The sequence below is a fragment of the Phyllostomus discolor genome, chromosome 1, assembly GCF_004126475.2.
Source record: "Phyllostomus discolor isolate MPI-MPIP mPhyDis1 chromosome 1, mPhyDis1.pri.v3, whole genome shotgun sequence".
NCBI lineage: Eukaryota > Metazoa > Chordata > Mammalia > Chiroptera > Phyllostomidae > Phyllostomus > Phyllostomus discolor.
Genome location: NC_040903.2, coordinates 66,951,692 through 66,975,853, shown reverse-complemented (window position 1 = coordinate 66,975,853; position 24,162 = coordinate 66,951,692). Strand labels below are relative to the sequence as shown.

At 41.3% G+C, this 24,162-nt stretch overlaps 1 protein-coding gene across 5 annotated transcripts in view; it reads left to right on the top strand.

Moving 5' to 3' along the window:
* The window catches only part of NMT2 (N-myristoyltransferase 2), a 74,798-nt gene that overhangs the window by 10,115 nt on the left and 40,521 nt on the right, over positions 1-24,162 (top strand). For 3 of the 5 annotated variants that reach the window (XM_036024095.1, XM_028506002.2, XM_036024110.1), the window contains exons 2-3: positions 17,596-17,731; positions 21,936-22,080. In XM_036024095.1, the coding sequence (XP_035879988.1) occupies positions 17,596-17,731; positions 21,936-22,080 (281 nt within the window). Of the gene's footprint in view, positions 1-17,595; positions 17,732-18,093; positions 18,137-21,935; positions 22,081-24,162 lie in introns of all 5 variants that reach the window. The other 2 variants (XM_036024099.1, XM_028506003.2) reach the window with 1 other exon arrangement.

Below are 24,162 nucleotides of genomic sequence, written 5' to 3'. Positions count from 1 at the left end.
GTAATGATCTAAAAAATATAGAAAACGTCATTTTAGCATTTAAATGCCCTACTTTATTTTGATCTTAGACAATCTGCAAAGACAGGTCTTCACAAATTAAACTTCACACTAGACTAGTTTCTGGCCAGTGAATCTTGATTAAATTTTATTACGACTTAAATGTTAACTCTTTATTTATTTTTTTAAATATATTTTATTGATTATGCTATTACAGTTGTCCCATTTCCCCCTTCACTCCCCTCCACCCTGTGCCCCCTCTCCCACCCACCTTCCCCCTCTTTAGTCCATGTCCATATGTCATACTTATGAGTTCTTTAGCTTCTACATTTCCCGTACTATTCTTGCCCTCCCCCTATCTATTTTCAACCTACATTCTATGCTACTTATTCTCTATACCTTTCCCCCCTCTCTCCTCCTCCCACCCCTACTGCTAGCCCCCGCTTGTGCCCTCTATTTCTGTGGTTCTGTTCCTATTCTAGTTGTTTACTTAGTTTCTTTTGGTTTTGCTTTAGGTGTGGTTGTTAATAATTGTGAGTTTGCTGTCCTTTTACTATACATGTCTTTTCTTTATCTTCTTTTCTTAGATAAGTCCCTTTAGCATTTCATAAAGTAAGGGCTTGGTGATGATGAACTCCTTTAATTTGACCTTATCTGAAAAGCACTTTATCTTCTCTTCCATTCTAAATGAGAGCTTTGCTGGATAGAGCAATCTGGGATGTAGGTCCTTGTCTTTCATGACTTGGAATATTTCCAGCCCCTTCTTGCCTGTAAGGTCTCTTTTGAGAAATCAGCTGACAGTCTGATGGGAACTCCTTTGTAGGTTACTGTCCCCTTATCTCTTGCTGCTTCTAGGATTCTCTCCTTCGTTTTTACCTTGGCTAATGTAATTATGATGTGCCTTGGTGTGTTTCTTCTTGGGTCCAACTTCTTTGGGGCTCTCTGCGCTCCTTGGATTTCTTGGAAGACTGTTCCCTTTGCCAGTTTGGGGAAGTTCTCCTTTATTATTTGTTCAAATAACTTTTCCACTTGCTGGTCTTCCCCTTCTGGTACCCCTATAATTCGGATGTTGGAACGTTTAAAGGTGTCCTCGATGGTCTTAAGCTTTTCTTCGATTTTTTGAGTTCTTATTTCATCATGCTCTCCTGCTTGGTTGATTCTATCTTCCTTCTGGTCCACTGTGTTGTTTTGAGACTCAGATTCCTTCCTTTCGCAATTGGCTCTTCTCCGTGTGTCTTCCTGCATCCCTTTTATGGTAATCTGCATTTTTTCATGTAATTTGGATCCAAAATCCACCAGTTCCGTGAGCTTCCTGATCACCAGTGTTTTGAACTGTGCATCTGATAGATTGGCTATTTCTTGGTCACTCAAAAGGATGAGTCCTGGGGGTCTGATCTGTTCTGCTGGAAACTTGTCTTACGTCTTTCCCTGTCTCTCCTATTATTTTACTTATTTATTTATTTTTTCTCCGGTCTGGTCGCTCTTGTTATGGTGGGGGGCGGAGCCTTAGGTGTTCACTGGTGCTGGGTGCCCCAGTCGCTAGATTGTGACGTTATATGTGGGGGCGGGGCGGGAGCGGGGACAGGAGGGATCATTGGCGACCCTTCCGTTCTCCTGGAGTCAGACACTTCCCTGGGCTTCTGGGCTGTGAGCTCTGCCCTGGTCCACAATCGCTGCCCCACTGATTCCCCCAGACGCTGCTTGCGTACTCAGGGATCACCGCTGCACCGCAGCACTCCCGCGCCCCGGATTGCTGTCGCACCGATTTTGCGCCAAATTTCCACCGACCTCCGCGCACCTGCGACCCGCGCCAGCCCCGCGCACGCTCGCTCGGCTTGTAGTCCCCTACCAGTCTGGATGTACGGGTCTACTTCAACTTCTAGGCTGTCCGACTTCCATTTAGATAAATCCTCTGACAGTTCTGATATTATGACTGCAAATCATTGTTGTAAATTATTGTGGTTCTGTTCTTGGTTGTGCGAGGAGGTACGATGCGCCCACCTATTCCTCCATCTTGCCGGAAGTCCCGCTAAAATAAAATGTTAACTCTTTAGAATTGTTTTTTTTGAGGTGGGGGTACTAAATTTGTTTGCTGGTAATATAATTATGGAAAGAGAAGTCTAATGAGATACAACATATGTTCCCACATTAGATGATGGTAAGAATGGAAAGAATTGAAAATTTGGAAACAACTCCGTCTCTCAGAGAGGGGGATTAGTTAACAAAGCACAGAGCAGAAGCTAGCCCAGGGTGTCATCGGGGTTCTGCGGCAGCCAGGCCTGTGTTGCACCCAGGGCTTCCGGTTTAGCCACTGCCCTGAAGCAGTCACCCCCTGCTGCTGACTCCCGTGTAAACACAGCAGTGGTTGGCTGGGCCCACTGTGACCTCTGCCCAATGCTTCAGACTCACTAGCTGCAGCCACCTACCACCTTGGTTGATCTTTGTAATGATAAAGGTCATTATTGAGTTCCGCCCCTCACTGGCCATAAGCTTTGGGGGAGCTTTGAGCTCTGAGCCTTCCAAAGTCTTCTTTAGGCCTTTCTGCTTTGACCACAGATGGTGGGGCTTTGAAGAGACTCTGACAGACGTTTTTCTACATCAATCCCAAGGGGAGAAGGACTTGTTGAGAAGGAGATGAAGCTACCTAACCAATGAGACAGTTGAAGTCTTTAGGTCTGGCCATACTGAAGCCAGATGCTGGCAGGTGGAAGGTTTGCTTCTTGCTCTGGGCTGTGCATTACCCTTGGGGAGAAGAAGGCTGAAGAAGCTGTTACTGGAATTGCATAGATGAGCCTCTGACAAGAAACAGACTCACTCATCTCACTCATATAATGTCTTCAAGAACCTGAACTACAGGCGGAATCCATTATTGAACTGGGTGGCCACATGATCAACTTGTGTAAGATGGGTGCCCTGACCCAGCATGAGGACAGGCTTGTGGCTAGTACATGGGAGAATTTGACTCTGCCTTGGCTGACTTCCATAGCTGTGTGTGAATTCTCTTCCGTCATCAGGGCACTGTGGTGTGCCTTTGAGTTACCTCGGCTGTTTTCCATAAACTGCACCAAAACCTTCTCATGTTTTCTCCCTTGTAGTGCCTTTCCCTCTAGTAAAGTAACTTGGTTTTCTGAACACACACACACGCGCACACACAGGAATAAAGATCTGTTATGATTCAATACAACACTAGCCTTCAATAAATTTGTAGGCTAGTACAAATTTATCAGTGATCCTAGATAGACAGTTCATAAAAGAAGACCTAAAAATTGCTAATAAATATCTGCTAATAATAACAAGATGTTCAGCCAGTAGAAATGCATAAACAATAGTAGAGTGTAGGGATTACATGGATTCTGAAGCCAGGTCAGCTGAATCGAGTCCTGGCTCTGCCATTATTTGCCATGTGACCTTCACAAGTTACTTATTAACCTCTCTATATTTCAGTTTCCTCTTCTATAAAATAGAAATGATCATAACAGAGGATGTACTGCACAAAGTTGCGACCATTTACAAAGTTGATGTCTGTAAGGTGCTCAGTACAGTGCCTGACACATTGTGTGCTAAATGTTAGCTGCCGTGACCATGACAGTGATGACGCTGGTGATGGTGGCAGCGCCAGCTTATTCTCCAAAGTGGTTACATCAGCTTACATTTCACTGGCAATATATGAATGTTCCCTTTCCTCACATTTTTCTGATTGCATTAGACTTCACAATGTTTGGCAAATAAGTAGATGAAAAGTAGAATGTGAGATATTTTCATTTTTCTTACTGCTGGTGAGGCCGAGCATCTTTTCATAATTCGTTGGCTGTTAGTTTCCTCTATTGTGAGTTGCTTATTCATATCCTCAGCCCATACTTCTGTCAGTCTCTTGTCTTCTTATTGATTTTTACATTGATTTCTCATTCATCCAGCAAATATCCATTGAGGACTTTTTATATGTTAGACCCTGTTTTAAGTGCTGAGAATACAATGGAAAATGCTGTTTTATGGATCTTACATTCTAGTTAGAGGAAGACAAGTGAATAAATAGTACATTTTTAGCTAACCATAAGTTATATGAAGAAAAATAGAGCAGATTATTTATAATAATAGGTAACATTTATTGTGTGATTTCTATGTGCCAACTACTAATACTGATATATTAAGTCATCCTCACCGTTTTTATAACACTGTTTATTGAAAACATCATCCTTTTACAGGTATGGAAACAGAGGCACAGATAGGTTAAATAATAGGCTCTAAGTCACACAGCTAGGAGGAAGCAGCAGAGCCAAGATTCAGAACCAAGTGGTCAGGCTCCAGCTAACACCTGCAGTCCTGGTGAGGATATCATGCTGCTTCTCTGTGCTGTACTGCAGACAGAATGAGAAGGGGGAAGAGCTTCTTGTATGTTCTGACTAGTAACACTTTATCATATGTTTTTTAAAAATCTTGCCTCATTCTGTAGCTTTAAAATTTGGTTTATAATCACTTTGCCACAAAATGCTTAACTTTGATGTAGTTGGGCTATCCCCTTTTAGCTGTTGGCTTATACCCTGGGTCCTTGGTTAAGCAGTTCTTCCTTCACTGACACTATGAAGTTATTTTCTTATTCTTTCAGTTATCCAGTCAACAAATATTGACTTCACCGTCTACTATATGCCAGACACTGTTCTAGGCACTGGATCCATGTTAACTGAACCAACTAAAAGCACTGTCTCCAGTCTTAAGGTTTTGTTTTCCAAGTTTGGGTTTGTAACTCCTTTGGAATTTGTTTTTGTCACTGATAGGAAGTAGCAAACTGATTAAATTTTCCTCTATATAGGAAGTCAGTTTTTCTGATACTATTTATTGAAAAGTTCATTTTTTACCACCGATTTATGATGTAATTGTTATCAAATCTCGAGTCCCCGTATACCATGGGCTGTTACTGGGCCATGTGTGCTGTTTCCCTGATCTGTTTATTTCTTCCTGAACTCAGTTGTATTTTAATAATGTTTTAGTTGCAAAAGGGTTGTGATCATCGTAGACAATTTAGAAAATGCATGAAAATACAGTGAAGATTGAAATTACCTATAATCCCACCATATTCTATGCAGGAAACTAGAAATCAAGGAGGGGATTGTAAAATAATTATAACATCAGACTACTAATGGTTCTTGTGGGGAGGAGCTCAGTGATCTCCCTGGTGGAATCCTATCAAATCTAAACTTGTTTCTTACCTTTGGCATTCACATTGCCGTAAATTGAGCAGGCATGTCACCCTTAAAATTAATGTATTAGTTATGATAGACTAAGCCACTACAACACGGAGACCCTAATGTGTAATTGCTCTGCACAATAGCGTTTTCCTCTTCTTCACGGGACAGCCCTGGGCCAGGTGTTCAGAGGGTTGGCCAGGGGACTTCCCTTCATTCATTCTGTCAGAGTCTAGCTTTCCCCATCCTGTGGCTGTGCTCTCCTCTAGTGCCTCACCCTGCACTTGCGTCAAGTCAGCACGGGGAAGGAGTGTGTGCGGAGGAGCATGCCCAGGAGGGAATCTGGGCCGGCCAAGGGGCAGATGTCACTTTTACTCCTGTCCCACAGGCCAGAACTCAGTCACATGGCCATACCTCAGTGTGAGGTGCTGGGAAGTGCTATCTCACTGTGAGCTAGGGAGTGGGGGAGATGGATTTGGGGGGTCAGCCAATAGTTTCTGCCTCTCTTGTTTCTCATGGAGCAACTCTAACATGTTTACACTTTATTGTAAAATGATGTGTTTTTTGTTCATTCCATTAAGCCCTCTCTGTGGAATCCTTGAATACATCTTTGAAGGGATTTGCTGGATGTGCTTATTGAATATTTGACATCTGCATGGCTAAGAAGGAGTTTATTGGTTTACTCTTGGGGTTTGAATATGCCAGAGATTCTCTCTAGACACAGACTGAAGTATCTGTCCTTTCTGGGGTAGCAAAATTCAAAGGCTTTCATTGTGTATCTTTCATATGAATTCTTGGGGAAACGGGAAATGGAATGCCTGTTCTTAAAGTGCCAATAGAAATCTATAAAAGGCTGCATAATATCCATGGCTAAACTTCTGTAATTCAGTAACCAGCCTTAAGTACTGGGTATCTGAGTCAGTTTTTCTTCATTGGATTTCCAAAAAGAATCTTCACAAGCAGATATTTTCTTTTATCATCCTGAGGCCTTAGCAATATCTTACCACCCCCAGAGACAAGAATTTCATTTCCCAATTTTTAAAACAGTTTTGTTGATGTATAATTCACATACTCTACACTTCATTGGTGTTTAGTATATTTACTGAGTGTGTAGCCATCACCACAGCCAACTTTGGAACATCTGCATTGTCCCCAGAAGAAACCCTGCATCCCTTAGCTGACACCGTCCAACCCCCCTCATCCTCTCAGCCCTTGGCAACTGCTAATCTATTTTCTATTTCTGTATATTTGCCTAGTCTGGAATTTTTATATAAATGAAAGCATATCCTGTGTGTCCTTCGTGATTAGCTTCTTTCACTTAGCATAATGTTTTCAAGGTTCATCCACATTGTAGCATGTGTCATACTTCATTTTTTTTGCTCAGTGATATTCCATTGTGTGGATGTACCATATTTTCTTTATTCATCAGTTGATGGACATTTGGGTGTTTTCCGCTTTTTGTCTGTGCTGCTTTGAATATACGTGTACAGATTTCTGTGTGGATATATGTTCATTTCTCTTGGCTATATATTCCTGGCTGTGGAATTGCTGGGTCATGTTGTAACTCTGTTTAGCATGTTGAGGAACTGCCAGACTGTTTGTTGAAAGCTCTTGCTTGCCCCATTTTATATTCCCACCACATCTTTGCCAACAACAAAAAATTACCTTTTTTGATTATAGTTATCCTAATGAGTGTGAGGTGGTTGGTGCGTCTGTCAGCTCTCATTCTCAAATTCTCTTCTCCTTGAAGCTTCTGGGGAATGGAAAGTAGCTCTAACTTAAGGGTTGGGCAGCTCTGCTTCTCATCACTGTATAAATACTACCAGATACATCTGGGAGTTTAGAGCAGGGAATGGCTAATTTAGTGCCAATTTCTGCTGGTCCCTGTCAATTTATATTTGAGAGGGAAAAATAAAACTTTGACAAACTAGAGTTAACAAAAATGACTCTAGTTTCTTCATTATATCAAAATAACAGCACAATTTTAACAATACCATTGGTACATACTATTGATTAGCTACCAAAATGTACCTTAACAGAAAACTTCCTTTCACAAGTGTCCTATAAGTTATAGAACAGGTAATGTAAACATATCTAAGAAATCTTTGGTGAGATTGTCTGCTATTTTTATCTTTTGTCTCTATATCCATACCAGTTTCCATGAGTTTAATTTATTTGTTTTAGGAAAAATTAATTCACATGCAGGACAAACATGTCTGGATTCTTCATTGGTGTAGCTATGTTCATCCAGCTGGGTAGGCACCCGTGCCAGCCATCACTTCTCAGCCTGTATCCGTCTGGATGAAAGCTTCTTGCAAATGTGGAGATACTTTTAACTGGGTGTATTGGACAGAAAAGCTGTGAGATCCTGGGCTCCTGGTGACTTCTAGAAGAGCCATAACCAGCAGTAGTGAAAGGATGAGGCAGGAGAGGGATAATTCTCTGGGTTGTGAAGCCAAGGCCGTGTTCTGGATGATCTCAGTTACCACCGTCCCCTCGACACAGTGCCGAGCACATAGTAGATGCTCAGTGAATACTTCTGCCTTTGACTTTACTGTCCAGATAGGGAGAATTTTAGCCTTCTGAGGTATTTTACCACCTGACAATATGTAATTAGAGCCATGTCAAGAACCAGAATTAATAATTCATTCATTCAACAAGACTTTGTTATAAAAAATCTACATGTTTTGGGCATAGAAGCATTAGAGACCTTAGGGAGACAAACAGCTTTCTTTTGTAACTCCATCCCCCCACTAACACATGCATACATAAATCATGTACTCACAATACAGCAAGTTCACTGCTTTACAAGGTGCCAGCTATGGGAACATTGAGGGAGCAACGCCTAAAATATTCAAACTCCCAAATCAGAGATTTTGACGTACTTACCCATGGTGTATTTTGAGCTCCAGTATCTGGCTGTGATATGTTTGTTTAGCCCAATTTCTAGTCAGATATTTATGGGAGTCCTTAGCCACCAGATGATTTTAAATATAAACATCACAATAATACAGATTTGATTCTACTGAAGAAAATAAACTGCTCATTTTGAGGTGGGAATGCATTACTATTTTTAGACCACTAGGGTGCCATTTGGCAGGGTCTCAATCTGTCTCCAAAAATGAGCACTTTCTATTGTAGGACTTGAATCAGGGAAATATGAAGCTGTAGCCCAAGCAGTTGCCTCCTAAACAGTTTTTCTCAATATTGAACATACCTTTCATATTTTGGCCTTGTAGAGGAACACATTATCCATTTTAAATTTAAAAAGAGTATGATTTTTAATTCATGGATAACTGACAGAAAGAGAGTCCCTTTATGACCTAGATGTGGGTGATGAGGCTAGTAGCACTTTGTATCAGTTAAGATACTCTTAAGTTATGATGTGGTAAAAACAGCACTACAGTTCTGTTGCATAAGTCAGCAAAGGTTTGTCTGCCACCTCCCCTACACGTGTGAAGGCAGGGGCCTCTGATCCTCTGAGGGACTCGGGCTTAAGCTAAAGCACATGCCATCAGTCCCATTGCCATCATCTTGACAAGGCTGTGCAGGACTTGGCTGGAAGGGGCATTCAGCAGAGAGAAGTCTAGCAGGGGTTTCCGACCTTTCGGCGTCTCTGGGCCACACTGGAAGAAGAAGAGTTGTCTTGGGCCACACATTAAATACACAAACACTGATGAAAGCTGATGAGCCATAAAAGGGTTTTAAGTAAATTTATGATTTTGTATTGAGCCACACTCATAGCCATCCTGGGCTGCATCTGGGTTGTGGGCCATGGGCCATGGGTTGGACACCCCTGGAAAGGCTCTCCACGCTTTCATATGGGAGCAACACTTTACAAGGTGCCAGCCATCAGAACATTGAGGGAACAAAGCCTGAAAAGTCTCTGAATGACTCATCTTCCATCAGCTAAGCAAACTGCTCACCTGTGCCTCATCTTAAGGGGTGGGAAGTGTATGCAACATACTCTCAGTTGCCTGCAGGAGAGGGAATTCAACATACTGGTGAGCAAGAATGATGTTTACCGCACATCTGAGTGGGGAAAACCCAGTTCGCCTCCTTGCGTCTCTTTTGCTGTCATGCTACTGTCACACGCACACAGCACTTCTGACACCTGTGTGTGTGTGTGTGTGTGTGTGTGTGTGTGTGTGTGTGTGGTGGGGGTTCCTATACCAGCTGGGTGTCCCGCAATTCAGCTAAATTTTGCACAGTTTTGCATGACTGCCACTTCCCTACTTCAAATGACAATCCCAAGTCCAGGTGGTCACCTGTGCTTCTGACCAGCTCCTCAGGTTTGGTTAATTTAAATTCACAGAATTCAGGAAGGTCATTTACTTACTGTTGACCAGTTCATTATAATACAGATGAACACCCAGATGGAAGGGGCGTGTAGGGCAAGGCACGTGGGAAGGATGCGGAACCCACATCCTTCCCCTGTGCCCTCAGCAGGCGCTGCACCATCCCACACCTCCATGTGTTTGCCAGCCCAGAAGCTCCCTGACCCTCCACTGTTGGGACTTTTATGGAGGCTTCACGAGTGGGCTTGACTGATCACTAATCCCATTTGTAGCCCCTCTCCTCTCTCTGGAGAATGGAAGGGTGGGGCTGAAAATACCAAGCTTCTAATCAGGGTGCTTGGTCTTTCTGGTGACTGGCTCCCATCCAGGAAGCCACCAGGTCACTTCAGTAGAACAAAAGACACTCCTTTTCACCCAGGAAATGACAAGGGTTTTAGGAGCTCTGTGCCAGGAACGGGGGAAAGAGAGCAATATATATATATATTTTTTTCTCTTATTCACACATTTTATAGAGAAATGAGAGACTCTGTTCTGAAGGAGCACATATTCTAGTGGGAAGAGCAGATGAGAACACCAGGTGTAGAGTGTGCCTGATGAAATGGTGCTCAGATGGCAGGGGGCTCATTGAGCTAGGGGGCAACTGATTCAGATTCAGGAAGAAGCAAGGTTTTTCGGAAGAGGTGGTTTGGGGCCTGCATTTTGAGTGACAAGCAATTTGCCAGGAAATGAAGGGTAGAAAGGTGTCCTAGCAGGGGAAACAATGTGTTTAAATGTGGAATAATAGCAATTCTCAGTATTTACTGAAAGACTGACTGCACGCCAGCCAGCCACTAGGCTGCACACTTGCAGGCCCTGTCGCGGTCACTCTCCGAAAGCCTCCCCTTTGTGCGTCGTCTGTTGCCTAAGAATGTATGTCTCACAGGATGGGACTTCAATTTGTTCACTGTTGGATCTTTATGCGCCAGTCACTATTGCTGTATAACAAACCAACAACTGGTTTATTATACTCACACATCCTGTGGATTAGGAATTTGGAAAGGGTGCAGTTCAAGGGAGTTCTCACTGGGGGTTTCTCTTGTGGTAGCAGTTAGATTTTGGCCAGGGCTGCAGTCAGCCAAGGGCTGCACTGGCCCGGGCCTGCGCATTGGCTCCCTCACGGGGCTGGCCAGAGACCTGCTGGTTTCTCACCCAACATGCTTGCCTGTGGTCTCACCAGCGTGGCAGATCTCAAGGTCCTCTGATGGAAAGAACTTGATTTCATGAGAAGTGGGTAGGAGCTTTGTGGCCTTTTTTCACCTACACTCAGAAGTCGTGTATTGACACATTTATGAATGATTCGCTGTGAGTTACTTTCAAAGGGAGGGGTCTAGATTCCATTTTTCATTGGGTGGGATCCTAAAAATTTTGAGGACATGTTGAAAAGTCCTTCTGGCTGAAAATTATTTACATTCCCCTCCATGCAGCATACATTTACCCTCCCTAAGGCCCTCTCCAAAATCATATTGTTTTAGCCTGTGTATTAATTAGGCTCAGGCTTCAAGTAGAGGATCTCGTCATCTAAACCAAGTCCAGGTGTGGGTGAGGCACCCCTCGTAGTCGATTTGAGTACCTGGGAACTGAGCAGATACGTTGTCTGCTCTCCACACGCCCACCCTGAAGTGGTGGACAGAGGTAGGAGAGCCATTATTCCAAAAGGGGAAAATAGGGAGCACACCCCGGTCTGGTTCGTAGCAGCTCTGAAATCTATTTAGTAATGTGCTGCCGGTTCCTTGGCTCAAACTCAGCCCCATTCTCTGGGACTTGTTCTCCCTGGCTCTGACCGCTGTCCTCTGGGCTCTTGGTTGTGCCCTTTAAGACATCTTCCAAAAGAAAACTGACTTTGCATCTGACTGAGTGGCCCCCTCTGTCTGCTTCCTGCTTTGTAAAAGACTGAGGGTCTGAAGTCCTCTTCATTTTCTTCTGCTCTCTGTTTTCCAAGCCAATGTAACTCTTTAAAAAATGTCATGAGCTTTTTATGATTCCATTTTTAATCAGTCCATTAAACGCAAGTTACCCACAGATCTCTTCTGGATAGGTTTTTCTCTTCCTTGGGCTCCTGGTGAAGCTGCTGTGACACATAGATTCTTGGAAGCATGTTGTTCAGAGAAGATGCACAAGGCACTTCCCTCAGGAACCTACAAGGCTTTTTGTCTGGAATGGTCAGCGAGCCAGCACTTTCAGCCCTCTGCCCAGAAATCTCTTTAGTTAGGTCAAGTTCGTTAGGAACATCTTCTATTTTCTACATTATTGCTGGCACCGGTTTTATAAATGCTCCTCTACTGCATAACAAGCGTCATTTTCCCTCAAACCTTTCTTTATTTGAAAATGAAGAAATCATTGAAATAATCATGAAATGAAATATTTTCTGTATTTTCTTCAAGCCCTCTCCAGTAGCCTCCTCAAGGCCATCGGACTTCTGCCAACAGTCTCCTCAGGGTCTTTCCACCTGGTCTTGGTGCTGATGCCTTGTGTTTCAGGGTTTTGTTAGAGCAGTGCTTGATTTTCAGGTTCCAAATTTCTGTTCTGGTTTGTATTACCAATCTGGTGACTTAAAACATTTTTTTAATCATACTTGTGGATTTTGTGGGTAAGCATGCTGGAAAAGGCAGTTTCTCACTTGGGGCCTCTTGTGCTGGTGCAGTCAGACATTGCCTTGGGGAGTCTTCCGCAGACTGACCGAGCTGACCGTCCAAGAGTCCTCCCTCCCACGGCTGCTAGCTGGTGCCAGCTGCTGCCAGCTGCTGCCTGGATGCTCAGCGGCACTGCCAGCCTGGTGGTTGGGGCAGTCAGACCTCTCACGTGGCTCCAGGTTGCCCCAAGGGTGAACATCCCAAAGTAGCCAGGTGGAAACTGTGTTTTGTGACCTACCTGCAGAAGTCACATAGTGTCATTTCTTCTGTGTTAAGAGCAGAGTGACAACCCTGCCCAGATTTAAGGGGAGGGGAAGGGACCCCACCTCTTCTTGGGAGAAGTATCAAAGAATTTTTAGACATTTCGAAAGTGCTTGGACCTAGAGCAGGGTCAGGCAAAAAGAGAACCTCACTAGGTAATTGCATCTACGAAGTAGGCATATTTGCCTCTCTTATTATATCTGTCTTTGGGCAATACAGACCTGAGCCCTGGCCTGTGTGGCTCAGTTAGTTGGGCGTCATTCCACAAACCAAAAGGTCTCAGGTTTGAGTCCCAGTCAGCACATGTGCCTGGGTTGCAGGTTCGGCCCCTGGTCATGGTCTCTGCAGGAGGCAACTGGTCAATGTTTCTCACAGCAATGTTTCCCTCCCTCATTTTTCTCCCTCCCTTCTCCTCTCTCTGGAACCAATTGAAAAAAAAAAAAAAGAAATGACATGATACTTCACATTATACACCTTTTATTCTAAGGGAATTAGGAAGTGAAATATTTTTTTACAAAAGTCATATAGAAAGGAATGTATGGAAGTGTGCTTATGTAATGTTGGAATAGGGAAGTCCTATCTAAGCAAGATTTAAATGCCAAGAAGCCACAAGAGGAAGTATTTAAGTGTTAGACTCTATAAGAATTTTAAGTGTCTATACAGGAAATGATACCATAAGTAAAGCTGAAAGCTAAAAAATAAACTGGGTAAAGTATTTGTAATCTAAATAATATACAACAAACTAGACAATGTAGTATAAACAAAAAGTAGTGTTTCATAGGGCTGTTGCAAGGATTGCATGAGTTTAAAGTGCCCAAAGTAAAAATATCTAATACATGATAGATTCTATTCGTACTTTTAATAAAGAGCACCTACAAATCAATTTTTAAAAGATGGCTAAGGAAAAAAGGATAAGAATGAGCAATTAATGGAAAAATATAAATGGTTGATAAGCACGTGTACCCTCACACCTGATTAAATAAAGAAAATTAAATCTACAAGTTTTTTCCCTACCTAAAGACTTGGGGGGAGAAAAAAAGACTTGGGGACAGAAGGTAAAAAGACTGGTAATGTTTCAGTGCTGGCAAAGAAGTAGGGAAATCAACATCGTGTTTCCTGTTCTTTGTTCCTTTATTTAGGCAAGGTGTTTTCTAAGCTCCTCTAGTTTCCCCTCTGGCTTATTTCAGGATTTTTTTTTAATTTTTGATTTTTTTTTTGTAGTCTCAAATTATATACCGAGGTGTAGGGTTGTTGTTTTTGTTTGTTTGATTGATTGGGGAGGATTTTTTTCTGGCATCTATCCTGTTTAGTGTTCTCTGAGCTTTGTGGTTTGATGTTTTACATTAATTTTGGGAAATTCTCAGTTATTATTGCTTCAAATATTTTGTCTGTACTTTCTCTTTCTTCTCTATCAGTTATTCCCATTATGTGTATGTTATACCTTTTTAGGTATCCCACAGTCCTTGGATATTCTGTTTTGTTTTTTCGATCCTTGTTCTCTTCGCTTTTTAGTTTGGGAGGTTTCTATGAAGATTTCCATTGCTGTGTCCTGTAAGTCAGAAATTCTTTCCTCAGCTGTGCCTGGTCTGCTAACAAGCCTGTCAAAGGCATTCTTCATTTCGGTTACAGTTTGTTTGATCGCTAGCATTTCTCTTTGGTTCTTTCTTAGAATTTTCATCTCTGTGTTAACCTTGCCCATCTATTCTTTTATGCTGTCTACTTTGTCCATTTGAGCCCTTAGCATATTAATCATAGATGTTTTAAATTCCTGGTCTGGTAATTTCAACATCCCTGCCATGTCTGGTTCTTATGCTTGCTCTGTCTTTTCCAGTTGTATTTTTGGTGTCTGAGCATGCCTTGTAATTTTTTCATCTTAGCTGGACATGATATACTGGGTAAGGGAACTGCTGTAAATAGGTTTTTAGCGGTGGTGAGATGTGGGGGGAGGGGACGTGTTCTACAGTTCTATGATCAGGCCCCAGCCTTTAGCGAGGCTGTGCCTCACTAAAGCATTTGTCAGTTTTCTCCAGCCCCCTTAACTGTCACAGAGTGGCTAGAATGGGCAGGAGTTGGGTATTTCCCTTCCCCAGGTCAGTTAGGCTCTGACAGTCTGCCAGCCGGTTAAGCTGTGGGTTGCCTGGTCTCTCCTGAGGGCAAACCCTGTTAGGAAGAACAGAGTACTCTGGCTATTTCAAAATGATTCCCTTTCCCTGTCCCCTGGTGGAAGCCCAAGGGGACTTTTCTCCAATCTTTACGGTGGGAACTTTCTTGGGCTCCTGGAAGTAAAACTCACAAAAGGGTGGGAGACCCTTCTGATGGGCCCCCTGGACTTCTTAACTCTCAGGCTTGCCCACATGCAGTCTCGCAGTTACAGCCGAGGTTTCACACCCGGGTAGTGGCTCCTGTGCTGGTTTCAGCTGGAGAGTCTCTGCTCCTGGGACTGGAACTCTGTGTTCGCCTCTGTCTCTGCGGCCTTGGGGGTGGCAGTTTGCCCTGTGTCACCTTTTTACACGTTGAAGAATGCTGATTTTTCAGTCTGTTAGGATGAAATGATGACTTCCAAGCTCCTTCCATGCAGAGCCAGAAACTGTCCAATTTACTGTTGGTGGAGTGGAAATTGGTACAGTATTTATTAAAGTAGTCTCATTTGTCTACGAAAACCAAAACTGTACATGCATGTCCACCTTCGGACATATTATCATGAATGAACAAAGATGTAAGTACCAGAATATTTTTGGCAGCAGCATTTTTAATATAGGAATTAAATATATTTACATGATGGAAAACTATCCAGTAGCTAAAAAGAAATGAGGTAGCTCAATATATTGTGACATGAAAAGAAGTTATATTGTGAAGTGGAAGGAGAAAAAAAGGTTTCAAAATGGTATGGTTAGGATTCAACTTTTGCTTAAAACTTATTTATAGTAAAAACAAAAGCATCCTTAGAGAAGAAAGACAATGTTAGAAGAATATATACCAGAACAACTATTGATTTATCTTTAAGGGACAATGCTATATGAAGGATGTTAATATATTAATGACATTTGTGTCTTCTATGATGAATATGTATTTTTATAATTAGGTAAAAATTCAAGAAGTATAATGGGCAGGGACCAATAGAGCTAATTGAGAACCATGGAACAGATCTGATTATTTCCATGACTTTCCCCTACATCAGGCAAAAGTTCAGTAACAATCCCTGATTCTAAATTTTAATTTACCTCCTGAGCATAGGCCAGGACAGGCCCCAGTGAATGGAAGCTTTAAATCTCCCGTGTTTCTTTTGCTCTTCAGGAGATGGCAAGGTTCCAAACGGAAGTGTTTTACCAGTGAATGTTTTTTTCTTTCATGTAGAGTTTTTTTTATTGCTAATCCTTTTAGTAAAAGTTTTTTGTTTTCAAGAAAAATTGCCCCCTCTGAACAAAAGCAGTTTCTTTGGTTCTATTGTGTCAAGATTAGTGATTTGTTTTACCCAAGAGATGTTTATAATGGATTTTTTTTACAACATGTATCTCTCCCTTTAAAAAGCTGACTAAGTAGATCAGTGCAGCAGTGATAACTGTGAAAGCAATTTGACTTCTGTTATAAAATGTGGTTTATATCTACAATTTTCCTGCTGAGATGACATCTAAGCATCCTGCAGGATGACTGAGTGCAGACTAATACTCTCCTGAGTTACTTGTCCTGTTAACTTCCTAATCTGACTAAATTCATTTCCCACTTACATCTATTTTGGGTTCCTGGACCCAATTTGAATGTGAGTGTGTGGTGGTGGGGCGCCTCCCATACAACACCAAGCGATTCTCATACAGCAGCAGAGTATCTTAGAATTCAGCTCCATTCTGATTCTGTCTACTCAGAGACAGCCTCAGAGCCCCCAGGGTAAGGGTTCAGACAAGTCACAAGCCCAGGTTTTTACATGCACTTCTGCCAGACCAGAGGTTCCCAAGAGCCCCTCTCCTTGAGTTAGATTAATTTACTAGAGCAACTCGCACAACTCAGGGAACCTTTTACTTACTAGATCGTTAGTGTATTATCAAAGGATATACTGTATTTTGCTGTGTATAATGCACACCCATGTTTTTGGCCCAACCTTTCAGGGGAAAAAATATTTCCTTTTAATTTTTTAATTCAATTTTTAATTTATTTATGTTTAGAAATAAAACTGATTATCGTATTCCAGGGTATTTTGCATATGGATATTGTTATTGCTTTCTAGAGTTACACTTTTAATGCCTTAAGCACAAATAGAAGAAATAAAAACATTTATATAGATACAGAATTAGTACGACCCATGTATACTGTGCATTCTTATTTTACCCTCAAAAATTTGGGCAAAAAAGTGTGCATCATACATGACAAAATACAGTAACTTGGGATCATCAGATGGAAGAGATGCACAGGGTAAGGCACGGGGAAGCATACGGATCTTCCGTTTTCTCTCCAGGCACACGCCCTCCCACCCCAGCACCTCCACCATCCTGAGAACTATTCAAACCCTGTCGTTATGGGTTTTTATGAAGGTTTCATCACACAGGCATAAGCAATGAAACCACTGGCCATTCTCCTGCCCCCTGTCATCCCCGGAGGGTTGGGGTTGACACTGAAAGTTCCAACTGTCTAATCACATGATTGGTTCTACTGGCAACCATCTTTTAGGTGCTTCCAGAAGTCACCTCATTAATGTAAGAGACATCTTTAAGCTCTCATCATGTAGGAAATTCCAAGGGATTCAGGAGCTGTCAGCCAGGAACCATCAACGAAAACCAAATCTATTTTTAAAAAATATATTTAATGTATAGTATTATATTATATATTTATCAAATATATATTTATAAACAATAAATAACAATATATTATATATTGTATGATATTAATATATTATTTGTACATTATTATATTTATATTTATGTTAAATTTATATATAAATTTATGTTTATATAATTATACAACTATATATTATATATAATGGTATATAATAATATATATTTATTAATATATTATATTAAATTTAATAATATATATTAAAATATATATTTGGTCATCTGTATTATCAAATATATATGTTTCTTGTAAATCACAGTATCATATATCCTAACGTAGTGTTTTTTTCCATGTATGACATAATGTTCTAAGTGATTAATTTTATATAATGATTTGTTGTTTTACCCTTTGTGAATTCCCTAACAGAAGTCCCAGAGGGGACTTGGGTGCCAAAAAGAAAAAGAAGAAACAGAAGAGAAAAAAGGAGAAACCACATTCTGGAGGCACCAAGTCAGACTCTGCATCTGATTCCCAGGAGATCAAGATTCAGCAGCCTTCAAAAGTGAGAGCCGTGTTTATTTCAATCTGTGTCATTGCTCATGCATGTGAGAGCAGGTCTGTGCAGTTTAGCCCTTGTTGGGTCAGCGGTGTGACCGTACTGATAGTAACTGGAGGGTACTTATACCCTCAGGTCAATGTCAGCACCCAATAACAAAGAGGTACATGCTGTGCCTTTGGGTGTGCTAGAATGCCACCTGCATATTTCTCAGCAAATTAGTATGTAGATTGTAATCATAGAACAAAGTCTCAATGTGAGTTATTAGGGTTTTTTTTTTTGAAGTTACACTTAATATTTGATGACTTTTAGTTTAGAAGATATTCACATTTTAATTTTTCTGGGTGTCTGTCTAATTATCTGAATAGCACAACACCATCTGGCAGCAGATTTCAGCGGGAGCAGCCACGGGTAAGTCTTACGTTGACTTTGAATCAGTCCAGTCTTCAGTGGCCATTATTAATTCCATTGCCAAGGGTGGGAATTAGCTCCTAATGTTTCCCCTGAAGAAACACCCATTTAAACCAAGTCAGAAGTTATCTGGCTGGGCACTGTGTTGGCAGACTGGTGGTGCAGATGGCAGGCACCCCTTTCTCTAGGGCAACCCCAGTCACCCTAGCTGTGGGCACAGGCCTTGTGTGCTGGGCCCAGGGAAGCACAGAGCCTCCTTGGAGCAACAAAACTCACAGCCAAAAGGGGTCGAATTAGAAGCATAATGAAACAGAGTTGTTTTGATGATTGTAGTACGTGTCACGGGAAGGGTTCAGGAGGTGGGATGGGAACCCGGGCTCTGTCCTGGCCCCATGGCTCTAGAGCTTGGCCTTTGCACAGGATTCTGCCTTTCTACGCCCATCTCCTCATCTGCAAAGTGGGGATGATGACTTCTCCTCAACTCATGGGGTTGTTATGAGGCTATAATTAGATCATTCTTATTAAATGGTTTTTGTATTGTAAAGCACTCTGTCTACATGGCAGTTATAACTATTATGCAAGTTTTGTGGAATTAAATTTTTTTCTTGTACGAAGTTTGCATTGTATGTATCGCATAAAGTGAATCTTGCAGGTAGTTTTGTTATTGTCGCCTGTTTTACACATAAGGACCAGGAATCACTGAGAAGGAAAATTACTTGCCCCCATTTTCCCCTGACTGCCTTTGTGGGGTGAGAAGAAAATGGAGTCTTCCTCCCTAGCTTTTCACCTTGGTTCTCAGGTAATAAATATTCTATCCACCGGACATAATTTCCAAGGTAACTCGTATAAGGTACACCATAAGCTTGCAAGATTTTCTTTTCCCATTTCTAAACGTTGTTTCATCAGATAAATGAGGTATCACTTATATTCAGTTGTGGCCATTTCCTTATTGCTTCTGTCATCACCATCAGCTTCTGCCATCTTTGTAACCCCTAGTGATTTTTAACCCTTCCCCTTTCTGGTCACTTATTAGAAACTAGAGCCAGCCAAGGCTGGAGGAACTGTTAGCATTATGTGGTAGAAAAATTCTTTTCCTTTTTTATTAAGAATAACTTAAAATTGTTTTAATATGCGCTACTCTCTGTTGTATTTTTTAAAAACTTAAGCTCCTTTCTTTTAAGCTGATGCCAGCTCTAGATAGCACCATATATTATAGTGATCCCTGTTTATTGTTTTTTTTTGTTGTTCCTCGCCTGAGGATACGTTTATTAATTTTAGAGAGAGAGAAGAAGCAGGAGAGAAAGAGACAGAGAGACAGAGACAGAGAGAGCGAAACATTGATAGGTTGCCTCCTGCACGCACCCCAGCCGGGAATCAAACCCGCAACCTTTGGTGTGCAGGACGACGCTCCAACCAATTGAACCACCTGGCCAGGCTATAGTGGACACTGTTTAGAGAATATTATGGTGTACAATCAACAACCAAAGTGAAATAATTTCTCTGGATTCTTGTAGATTTCCAAAGTACTGAATTTGGAAAATAATGGGTAAAGAGAACAGCCAATGTACTTAGATCACAAGTGACAGATGTGGACGAAAAGAGGCCTGCCTGACTCTTTAATAGGAATTTATAGTGGGAAGCTCATGCCGAGCTGGTGTACACTCTCACCTTTCCTAACACTATTCGTTTCTCCCCAGGTGGTGCTACTGCTGAAGGTAGATGAATAGGTTTAAGAATTTGTCATAGCTGAGTTTTCCTTCTGCTTTGTCACCATGGATTTGAAAATTCTGCTTACTCAAATCTACTTCTAGAAAGCATTTAAAGTAATTATATGCTATTGGGATATAAATTAATCCCAGTGGGATATAAATGTGTGTAAATGGTGATTTCATGTAAACACTGCTGGTCACCCTGTTGAGGCTAAGGAGGTCGAGCAGAAAGCACTCAGCGTGCCCCTCCACGGGACTGGGGTATCATTGGCTCCTTTGGCACAAAGCTGCTGATTTGTGTTTGTCACAAAATAGTTTAGTTTCGATGTATTGGTGTTAGAGGACTTAACTCTTGTCAGGAAAGAAGAATTGCCATGACACATCCAGTGCAGACACTGTAGGGGGATTTCTGAAAGAGTGGGTTCTGCTTTCCCTTTCTGAAGATCGGTGGGTGAGTGTTCAAGCGTGATTAGTGGGAATATGCTTCCTGTTTGAAGTGTAGGTGTTCTAACACACTGTGTCGGGGGTTCGGATTGGATGTAAGTTTCACTTTGCTAGAAACCAGTTACTTTTATGTTGGAGGTTCAAAAGAGACACAAATGGAAATTTAAAAATTAGCCTTATTAGAATAGCAAAAGCATTTTGTTAATTGAGTTTGTGTAATGGAGATATGACCCTTACAATTTAGACTTCAATCAAAATACAAGGTAAATAGCTTACAGAAATCACAGCAGCCTTGGGTGATGCTATTGAACTTGTAAGGGGAGACAGTAGACTTTAACCTACCTCTGGTTGGACTCCAGTGCTTTGTTTCCTTGAATCATTTTAGTGGCAAGAATCCTCAGGGAACCCAGTGAGTAAAGCATCCACAGGACAGTCTGTATTAAATAACCCTGTTTTGTACCTGGTCAAACAAGTTAAGCTTCCAGGTTGAAAGATTTGCCCCAGATCACACTATTAAGGGTCCAAGTTGAGCAGAAGTTCAGAGCTGCTGCTTATAGACTGTCGAGGGCCAGGGTCCCCCTCCTCGGTGCCCCTGGTGCGCTGGCACACAGGAAACATAAGGGCTCTGAAATTCCTTCTAACCACTTTGAACTACAGTGAAGAGCATTCTTTGGATGGCATCAACACGCTAAAACTAATCAGTAATTTTGCACATTGAAAAAAACTCACCGATTTCTAGTTTCAGTCCTATATACTATTCCCTCATTTCCAGGATACTTTCATTTTCCATGCAGTATGACCTTATTTGGGGGTTTTAAAAAGAAAAAAGAGCTGGGGAATCATCAGTGATGAGAGGAATATTGGCTTCGAGGAAGGAACTTTATAATTTAAAGGTAGTCTCAATTTTATAGAGTGAGAATGTGTTTTATTTAAAAAAGGTTAGTTTTGAACACTTGGGTTGGGGAGAACAGGCCAGGGCTGCCAAGGATTTGAGCTCAGAGGGAACTGCTGGTCCCTGTTGGAAGGTTTATTTCAGGAAGGGCGCCCGGGTTAGGAGACAGGGGATGACCCAGGAGGAAGGCATCCTTAGAGGTTTCCTTTCCTAATCCACTACCTTCCCAGCTCAGTACTAAATTCAGATTTACTTCTTTTTTCTTAGTGAACTGAAATTTCCCTTGTCTGCCTAGTTTCCATCCTGGAAGTTACTTCCTTTGTCCTCACATTGCTACTGCAGAGCATAACCCTAACAGTGAAACCAAGGCTAGTGGCTGACTGGCTGGTGCGACAGTATGCATGCTTTGCATGTCACTTCCTTTTGCTGCTCCGCTCAGATGAATCATGGTGAAGACCATTTGCCAGTGGGTGGGAAACTAAAGCAAAGGATAGTTTGATTTATCTTAAATTCTCCAAACTGTCACAGCCCCAGCAAAACTATAGAGTTATGGTTATTTTTAACATCGTATGTTTGCTTATATTTTAATATGTTAGCATACATGAACCCAAGGCCCTGACCAGGTTTAGAGGAGGACTGTTCAATTTTTGGTGCTGTAGTCTCCAAGGCAGATAGATGCACATGTCTCTGCCCCAGGTTTTAGAGCGGTGGCAGCTTCCTCATAGTTTGTGTCTGTGTGTCTTTGCTGTTGTAGAGTCCTGCCATTCCAATGCAGAAGTTGCAGGATATCCAGAGAGCAATGGAGCTGTTATCGGCGTGCCAGGGCCCCGCCAGGAACATCGATGAGGCTGCCAAACACAGATACCAGTTTTGGGACACACAGCCGGTACCCAAACTAAGTAAGCTTTTCTGCCTCCCCTGCCTCCCCAAACAAAGCTGTGTTAACAACAAACAAAAAAATACAAAAGAGGCTTTACTTTACTTTTATAACTTCTTTCATACCACAAATTAGAACTTGACACAAACAATTCTTTCTTAAAATGTAGATATGTATTGAGTAGTGACATTGGTTTTCAGTAACAGCAATTTTAATCTAATTTCTACCCCTATAAAAAACCCCAGTTTTCTCTCACTTGAAACATTAGCCTGTGTAAAAAAAACTATAAAAGAAGGAGTCTCCCCCACACGCTGTTTTTTGATTCTGAGCTTCATGGAGCTGTATTTCCTATACATGAATTTTTAGCAGTCTCACATCTCAGTTATTCCCAAAGACAGAAAATTTGACTTATGAAATCTTACAGAAATGGAAAATTTTGCACAGTTTAACACCAAGATCCTCAACACTCACCATTGGTGTTGATTATAACCAATGTGGTAGTATTCCAGTATAACAAGAGAATTGGGGCACCTCATAAAGGACTTCCTCAGGGCTTTGGGTCAGGTAAAAACCATCATAATAGGCCTCTTTCCTCAGCACTTTGCCTACTCTGGGATGTTTCACTTAGACTTTTACTGCTTCAGTTTCAATAAATGCCATTTAATTGTTCCCCCTTCACATTATGTAAAAAAAAAGGCGGATGATATGAATGCCACATAAATGTTTATAAATATGTTAAAGCTAAATCTGCTGCTTTGCTATATGTTAAACAGTGATACCTCATTATATAATTATTTCTACTTTAAAAAAATTTTTACTGTATTTTATTAGTTATTCTGTTACACCTGTTCCAATTTTTTCTCCCTGGTCCCCCTCCATCCAGCACCCCCCAGTCCCTCAGGTAATCCCCACACCACTGTTCATGTCCATGGGTCATGCATATAAGTTCTTTGACTACTCTATTTCTTACACTGTACTTGACATAGGACTGTTCTGTAACTACCTATTTGTACTTCTTAATCCCCTTACCTCTTCACCCATTTGCTTATACTCATCTCCCATCTGGCAACCATCAAAATGCTCTCCGTATCTGTGATTCTGTCTCTGTTCTTGTTTGCTTAGTTTGTTTTTTAGATTCAGTTGTTGATGGTGTATATTTGTTGCTATTTTGTTGTTCATAGTTTTTATCTTCTTTTCTTAAATAAGTCCCTTTAACATTTCATATAATAATGGTTTGATGATGATGAACTCTAGTTTTTTTCTTATCTGGAAAGCTCTTTATCTGCCCTTTGATTCTAAATGATAGCTTCATTGGGTAGAGCACTCTTGGCTATAGATCCAGGCTTTTTATGACTTTGAATATTTTTTGCCAATCCCTTCTAGCCTGCAAAGTTTCTTTTGGGCAATCAGCTGACAGTCCTATGGGAGTTCCTTTGTAGGTAATTAGCTGCTTTTCTTTTGCTGCTTTTAAGATTTTTCTCTTTCTCTTTATTCTTTACCATTTTAATTATGATGTGTCTTGGAGTGGCCTCTTTGCATGTGTCTTGTGTGTGACTCTATGTGTTCCTTGGACTTACATGTCTGCTTCCATCACCAAATTAGGGTAATTCTGTTTCATTATTTTTTCAAATAGATTTCTAGTTTCTTGCTTTTTCTCTTCTCCTCTGGTACCCCTATGATGCAAATGTTGGACCTCTTGGAGTAGTCCCAGAGGCTGCTTATACTAACCTTGGTTTTTTTTTGGATTCTTTTTTCTTCTTGTTGTTCTGATTTGTTGTTTTTTGCTTCGTTATGTTCCAAATCATTGATCTGATTCTTGGCCTCATCCACTCTGTTGTTTCCTTGTAAATTGTTCTTTATTTCAATTAGCGTATGCTTTGATTATGACTGGATCTTTTTTATGCTGTCGAGGTCCTCACTAAGTTCCTTGAGCATCCTTATAACCATTGTTTTGAGCTCTGCATCTGGTAGATTGCTTATCGCCATTTTGTTTAATTCTTTTTCTGGCGTTTTGATATGTTCTTTCATTTGGGCCATGTTTATTTGTCTGCTCATTTTGGCAGCCTCCCTGTGTTTGTTTCTATGTATTAGGTAGAGCTGCTAT